This window comes from Vicia villosa, unplaced genomic scaffold, assembly GCF_029867415.1.
Source record: "Vicia villosa cultivar HV-30 ecotype Madison, WI unplaced genomic scaffold, Vvil1.0 ctg.002256F_1_1, whole genome shotgun sequence".
NCBI lineage: Eukaryota > Viridiplantae > Streptophyta > Magnoliopsida > Fabales > Fabaceae > Vicia > Vicia villosa.
The window spans coordinates 135-8,436 of record NW_026705877.1 but is presented as its reverse complement, the minus strand read 5'-3'; the positions used below and the strand labels follow the sequence as shown (position 1 = coordinate 8,436).

Below are 8,302 nucleotides of genomic sequence, written 5' to 3'. Positions count from 1 at the left end.
ACACAGAACCAACGCAACCTGCAGTCCCAAACAGAACTCGCACGGGACACGATAGCTTCAAACCGCAGATCCAGCTACCCCAATCGACGTTGGCTAACGTGCCGTCAACATCCGGCGAACTCCCTCCGACAGAGATACCTGGAGTAGCCGTCGTCATCCGCCGCATTCCCGCGACTGATTCAACACTGACACAGCGCCGCCGCTCGCCCCAATTGACCGTCCGACATCCAATCGCAATCACGAGTCCTCTGATCAGAACAATTCCTCCGACTGGCAACGATTCAACACATGGATCCGGATTTCACATCAGCTGAAGACACAATCAAACTCCACATCAAGACACGGTAACATTGTTGTCGTTCTCTATTTGTTGATTTTTGGTACTATTAGAATCCCATGATAATGATGTTGTTGACGTACGATTTAACGATTGTTGTGGCTTGCTTATTCTCTGCACTGGTATGTTATTTCTTGTGTTGATTTGTTGAACTTTGTGAGATGAGTATGAACAGAGTGAGAGCCGAAAGGATAGGAGAGTTGTTGTCTTGTTTAGGTTGAAATGCAAGATCAGAAAAGTTAGAAAAGAAGGAGAGTTGTTTGGATTTTGTCTGTTTTACAATAACTGAAGAAAATTGGGAGGAGGTTGAGACCGAGTGAAAAAATTGAGCTGGGGGCATTACGTATTTCCCATTTAGGTTTTGGTTTAATTTTAAATTAATTTTTCTATTCTTCTTTTCTTATTTATATTAGAAGTTAGTAACAAAAAAAAAAAAACAAAAAAATTAATATAGAGATGGTGGAGCGTACAGCTCACCATGTTTCTCTTTTTCTTTTTTTTTATTGGTTTTTTTTATCTTTAATTTTATTAATATGAAAGAAAAGATATTTAATTATATGTGTTAGAACTTTCATAAAAAAATCAAAATATTTGTTAATCTTTAATGCTTTTTTTTTTATAACTTATGTGTTAATTTTAGAGTTTTTCTTATATTATTTTTTATCATGATTTATTCATATTTTTGCCATTATCCATTAATTATTTTAAATATTTGTACTAACATTTTCTTGTTTATTGCGAGGTACATTCGAGCCGTTTAAACTATTCTCGTGGATATTCGCAAATTCATCCTCAATCTCCTCCCATCCAGATCTAACGCACACAAAGCTGAAGGTTTACTCAAAGGCTGCCACAATGAACCAAAACTAATTTTTCAAGGTTATCATCATGGTTCGTCCGACTATGCGCCATATCAGATCAAAAGCTAAGTCCCGACTCTATACTTATTTAAATATTTGTTATTTTTCTCTTTTATTTAAAATTATGGTTTTATCTTCAATATCAATGAACTGGTCATACACTCACCCCTTCGTGTTTATTTTTCCTTTTCCAATTTTTCAGGGTTAGCCTACCGCCAAAGCTCAATAGTCGGTAACCCTAAAACCATTTACCTTTTTATAATTATTACTTGTGTTAGACCTATTGCACTTCCTCCGCTGGTTACAATTTCCCTTCCCCGTATTGCTTTAACTATTTGTTTATATTGCTGTGGTTAGTAATTATAGGGAGTGCAAGATTGTAATTAATTTAGAATCACTAACTTATAAGATAAAATAACTGAATATGATCACGTGATTGGTGCACACACGCACGCTTTTGGGTAAACCTCTCTGTTGCCTGTTGCCTTGTTGCATGTTGCCTCGTTGCCTGTTGCCTGTTGCCTTGTGTTATTTTGCAGAATAGCCAGTCCCTCGAATACGAGGATACCTCAGCCATGTTGCCTCGATTAAAGGTCATGGTCCCTAATGATGCTGCCTTCGATACACTAACATGACCTCGACCCTCGAAAGTTGCCTACGGAAAAGGCTGAGGTATCTTCTGGTTGCCTACGAAAGGCTATTCTGATCCTTCCTCTTAGACTACCTGCCTCTCTATGGCATGGGTCAGTCTTTGAGCGAATGATAACTCGATGACCCTTCTACCTCCAAACGAAAGGCTTCCTGCCCTCTTATGGCAAGGATTGACCCTTTCATTCTAAAAGGCTAAAAAGAGACCTATCATCTGAGTTTAAGGTATTTGCCCCTAATTGCCTTGCTATGCTCTATTTTCTATATTCTTTCTCAAAATTCTTCAAAAAACTGGCTACGCTCATTTACGAGCTAAAGTCCATTTTTCCTCTTTCATCTACATTTTCTGAAAACGAGCGAGCAAAGCAATTAAGAGCCCATGGAAAACCATGGATGCAAAGGGTGCCTTACACCTTCCCTTTGCATAAATTACCCCCAAACTTAGATTTCTTTAAAAGGTTTTTTTCTGTTTCTTTTAGCCTTTCTGAATTTGTTTGGATAAAATAAAAGTCGGTGGCGACTCATGCTTAACCGCGACATTTTCGATTATAAAAGTCAGTTCACCGTATTACAGTATCATTCACAATTAAACAATGTTATCGGCTCATAAACGATAAACATCAACAGTATAATATTCACCCAATATCAAATACATTCAGATTATACACACATCCACCAATCACAATCATTAATCAACACACAACGTTATAACATTGGACAACCTTCCATTCATGTTATAATCATTCATACACCTAATGCAAATGCAACTATATGCATGTGGTACCAATCATGAGTTTTTACTCATCTCACCGATCCACCATCATCAAGGATACGACTACCTCCACTCACTAATTCCACACAATGGGAATTAGCTACCACTGATCCATCTACGTCGGGATTCAGCCACCATATGATTAATAAATGCATGCATCATCTATGACATGCTAATCACCACTTTAATCATACGAACAACACCAACATAATTCAATTCATCACACAGTGAAACCAACAATCGCACCTCTCACAATCATGTACCAAGTACAACAAATCAACACAACAACAACAACAGGGTATTCACAACATCACCACACTACATACCACACATCCATCACAATTCATCATTTCGAAATATACCGAGTTTATAAAATAAAAGTGAGCTACTGCCCTTGAATTATTTAGATATATAGGAAATGAAATTATTGACTCAACGTCCAAAATGGCACCCAAAACGGGCTTACGATTCAAAAGATATGAATTTTTGAAAATAATTTTTTCACAAAAGCTACAACGTAACGGGTTACAGGAAAAGCGTAACGGGTTACGAAAAACAATTTTTCAAAAACAGCTTCAGTGTAACCGGTTACAAGGAAACCGTAACCGGTTACGCTTGACGTAACTCTATTCGCTATTATTTTTACGTGACCGTAACTGGTTACAAACAACACTGTAACCTGTTACGAACTCGTTACCAGCCCCAAAACCCCATTTTTCCCAACCGTAACCGGTTACAAGCCCGACCGTAACCGGTTACATCAACCTGCAACAGCAAAAATCACTTTTGACAGCAACTTATTTCCATCCAAACACAAACCAAATCGAATCATTTCGACTATACACGAAAAACCGAATCAATTCACAGTTAATACATGTTATTTCATGCCTCAACAACACATCCAACATCATAAAACATCACAAACATGCATTTACACATAATCTATCAATTTGAACCTAAAAGATCAAAACCCCAACCTAGAATTTGTTTCTCTATTGAATCAATAGCATACAATATCAATCCTATCATCTACAACCCGATAATAGAGGTTAATCGGAAGAGTCCCCCCTTACCTCGAAGGTTGATCTTGGTTCTTCCTCTTCCTTGCTCTTTCGCACTTCATGTTCTCTGCGTTCTCCCAAATGCACTTGTGTTTCTCTTCTTCTAAAACTCTTGTTTTATGAAAAACACAACATAACTTTAGTAAAGGCCTTAGTTTTAGCACCCTCCCTCTTACTAACTACAACAATGGCCCATTACAATTATTCTCCCAATTTCCAATTTAACCCACCGAATAATTAAATAAAATTAATTAATTAAATTAAAATTCAATTAAATTAATTTATGAAATAACAGGTGTTACAGGAGAGGCCTTAACAAGGTGATCCCCTATCCCCATTTTTATTTCTGATAGCAGCGGAGGGATTGGATGATGTTGAATAAAGCTACTCATATTGGCAGTTTTGTCGGGTACAGTTTTGGTAACCAATCTGTGAGCCTATCCCACTTACAGTTCGCTGACGATACGTTAATAATGGAATGAAAATAAAGTGTGGAATAAATTTGTGCCTCTAAAAATGTCGGTGTTCGCTTGGCAAGTTATTCAAAACAGATTCCCGTCTAAAGAAAATCTTGTTAAGAGAGGTATTTTAACCGTGGCTACACATTTTTGCGAAGGAGGTTGTGGAATAATTGAGTCCACTTCTCACCTTTTTCTTGAATGTCCTATCGCGGTTAAAGTTTGGTCGGATATATTCTGTTGGTTGGAAGTTTCCGCTGCTTCACTTAACCATATTAGTGACAACTTCATTGCATTTTCAGGAGTATTTCAGGGCAAGAAAAGCCAGGAAACTGACCTTCGTATTATTTGGCTCGCATGTCCTTGGAGCATTTGGAAGGCTAGAAACGCAAAGATTTTTCAAAACAAAGTTATTTGCTGCTCCTCGATTGTTGAAGAAACTAAGCTCCTCTCTTGAAATTGGTTGACAGCTAAATCAAAGCATTTTCTCTACAGCATTGCATAATGATTATTGTCTCCGACTGTGTGTTTAGAAGCTGTCAGGTCTTGATGTTCACTTTTCTCATTCAAATCTGGGGCCGTATCGAGTATCGGTGTAGTCGTATATGGATCGTATGACGGCATGTGTAATCGCTTCTGTATGTTTAGCTGGTTTTGTGCAGACAAATTGTTCTCTAGAAGTTATCATAGCAGTTGCAAGCCGTAGTCCAGAGTCTTCTCAATCGCGTCAAACGGATTGTTGATTTTACTTCGTGTAGTGTCCGTTGTCCAGCACTGTTATGAGGCATTGTTGCGAGGCATTGGAGCTCGTCGTCATGTTTTGGTGTGCGGCCCTTCTAGCATGTTCATGACAGCTTGTTGTTTTCCTGGTGTTGTTTTGATCCTGGGTTGCTGCTTATATCGTTTCCGGGCTGGGTCTGGTTAATTTTTTGTTTTGTTGGTTCTGGCAGTAACTATTGAATTGGTAGTAACATAGAGTGATGACAGGAGCATTTTGTATTGATAGTTTCATAATGAGGTACTCCATCTGCTTCTGTATTTATTATTATCAAACATTCAGCATTTCTTATGCTTAGAATGGATTTATTTTATATATATCACTATTTGGCTGTTGAAAAAAAAACATTATTTATTAAAATGACAAATTCACCATCACCACCTATTAAACTTGCAAAAAGACATTAGCCAACAACATCTTGCACTCTTACACTAAATCTTCTTTCAATTGAAACAAAATGTCATCCACTTCCACGTTATACATAAATCACATAAATCCTCACGACCTAGAATAAGTATCTTCTATTTAAAACACCACCATTTAACCAAGCATCACACTAAAATGATTAAGACGCCCATCCCCCACCATCTTAACTAATTTTTTAGAAAACTAATAATGAACATGTTTGCTTCAACTTTTTTGAAAATGATTTTTATAGAGTTATATATTTTTGTTTAAAAAAATTATAAGAATTTAAAAGAAAAAATTCAAACAAAAACTTTATTTAAATAAACTTTTAAAAAATTTATTTTATATATTTCATCATTTTATTATAAATATTTTTAGATATTAGAATTTAAAAGAATCACTTAAATTTGAAATTATTAATAACTTTTAATATTAATAAAATACTAGATAGACAGACATATTTCAATATATGAGATCAGGTTATATATTTACATCTAAATTTTTGCATATCTCAACATTTATAATAACAAAAAAAAAAAAAATAGAAAAGAAAGAAAAAGCAGTGATAAATGTCATTCACAAAGCTATATAGCGTTTCTCCATGCTATTTGTACAACTAAAACTTTTCCTTTACACCAAAAGAATTTAAATCATAATCATGTTCTAAAACTAAAACATTTCAATAAATTAGTTAACCCAAAACTAGTCACTATAACATAGTATAACCTATTGGACCATTAATATTCATTTCTTGGAAACCATTTCTTACTTCTGATAAGCCTTTCCTTGCAACCTCATACTGTGCTTGTGAAGCACTCAATTCATCCCTAAGCTTCTTCATTTTAATATCCAATGCAACAACTTTATCCTTTAGTTTCTTTAATTTCTTTGCTCTTTCCATATAAGGTTTCACACCTAAAGCAGATTGAACATAAGGCTCTAACCAACTCAAGTCCAATTCGGACGATTTCTCAAGTTCCTCCCACAAACTTCTAATTTTTTCAATATCGTGTTCATTCATATCCTTCACTTTCTTCGTCTTAAGAAAATATAAAACTTGACCTAACGATGTAAATGCCCATTGGCGAAACAAGGGAGTTTTTTTCATCAGACTCTCTATCAAAGACGGACGCCACGTGCAAATTTCATCTAAAAGTGGAATAAAACATTTTTCTTCGGGCTTTAAATTTTCCAAATCTAGAAGTTCTCGTAGTGTTAAATCCGAACTTGATGTTCTTGGACTAATAGTAGAACCTGATGCTCTTGGACTAGAAGTAGAACCCGATGTTCTTGGACAAACCGTTTCCCTTACATCGGAGGATTGATCCGTAGAATTTGGGTTCATAGAACTGATGTCATGAATTTTGGGTGTAAAATTGGAAACACAAATATGAGCTTCAATTATGCATGTGTCCCTAACAAGATATCCTTGTTTATGATCATTGAAGTCTTTGAGACTTAGGAAAAATGAGCCCCAACATCTATATCCTCCATTGAACTTTTGTTGAGTCTCTAAAAATAATAAATATGCATATGAATAATCAGCTTTAAATACAACCACAAAATATTATCATGAAAAATATCTAAAAATAGAAATATCGAAATCTAAAATTTAAGATCGTAATTTATTGCTAAACTATGAAGTCACACTATCAGAGACAATATCATCGTATTAAGATCAAATACGAGCTTTCAGATCTTGATTGAACGATTCTATTTTATAGATTATGTGACTGTATAACTATAGAAGTATAGAAGTTACGAAACACTAACTTCAAAGTACTTTGTTATTGATAAGGAGAAAATCAAGATTGGTACCTTTTACAATTGACTTGTTCTGATCAAGCTGATTAACTAAAACCAACTTGAAAAAAGTGTCTCTATTCCATCCATATGGTGGTAAAGAATCAGCAACCATTAAATAAAATGTAAAATGGTCAACATCTTTCCTTAATGGATGAACAAGGATCCTCCTATCACATGAAGAAGACATATATAAGATATGATTAGTAAAATAAAAACTAAAGATAAGTCCATCAACTAAAATACACAATTTCTTTGTCCTATAGTTATTGTCTCAACTCACATATATCATAAGTTGTTAATCCATTTTGAACATTTTTTTAAAGCCAAAATAATATTCATAATATAGGATTAAAAAGCTTAAACAAAATACAAATGAAGAGACGATTTGCACAAGATATATACGTACCATGTATAACCACGGATTTTGAAGTATTTGGACTTTAATTTCATGCCATTCTTTGTTGAGAAATCTTCAATTCTCCATGTGAATTTCTCAAAATATTCAGAACAAGTTCCCATTCTGGTTAATAATACATATATGGTATTAACAAAGTGAAGAAGAAAATATAATGAATAGAAAACAAAGTAAAGTTCGTTATTGCCGGCTTGGAAAAAAGAAAAATTAAGAACTTAGTACAATGAGTGAATGACAGAGAGGTGGTGTAATATATATGGTAAAGTCAAGTCAATAAATTGAAGGTTCGTTTTGTGTGAGGAAGAAGAAAAATAATGTATTTAATTAATGAGTTGAAAAGTCTAAACTCATATCTTGGAGGTTAAGAATTAGGATTAGTTATAACATTAGTTTATCGTCTATATATTCTTTTAAAAATAGTTGTATAATTCTGCTCAAATGTCATCTTAGATATTAACATAATCACATTGAGAAAAAAATACGTGCAAAAGACTAGTGGCATGGAGTATGCCATAAGTTTGATTTTTTATATGGAATGAATTTTTATTATTTAATAGAGTGTCAACATGTTGGCGATTTATTAAGTTCCATATATATATTTCTGAACTGATCTCGTGAGTCTATTTTCCTTAATGACTTTGTCAATATTTAGAACCACATGTCATTTTTAATATAACATTTGATTAGGACATTGATGTGGCTGTTGAAATTTGTTTAAACATCAAATAATTCGGAGTGACCCTAGCCGGCTTATTGAAT

The 8,302-nt window shown here is 34.5% G+C and overlaps 1 protein-coding gene across 1 annotated transcript; it reads right to left on the bottom strand.

Annotated features, from left to right (window-relative positions):
* Window positions 1-5,782: 5,782 nt before the first annotated feature.
* Window positions 5,783-7,751, bottom strand: LOC131638291 (MATH domain and coiled-coil domain-containing protein At3g58210-like). The gene is made up of 3 exons (XM_058908843.1): window positions 7,535-7,751; window positions 7,141-7,295; window positions 5,783-6,834 (listed from the first exon to the last, which is right to left on the bottom strand). The coding sequence occupies exons 1-3, from the start codon at window positions 7,645-7,647 to the stop codon at window positions 6,032-6,034; spliced, it is 1,071 nt and encodes a 356-aa protein (XP_058764826.1). The 5' UTR covers window positions 7,648-7,751; the 3' UTR covers window positions 5,783-6,031.
* Window positions 7,752-8,302: the final 551 nt, after the last annotated feature.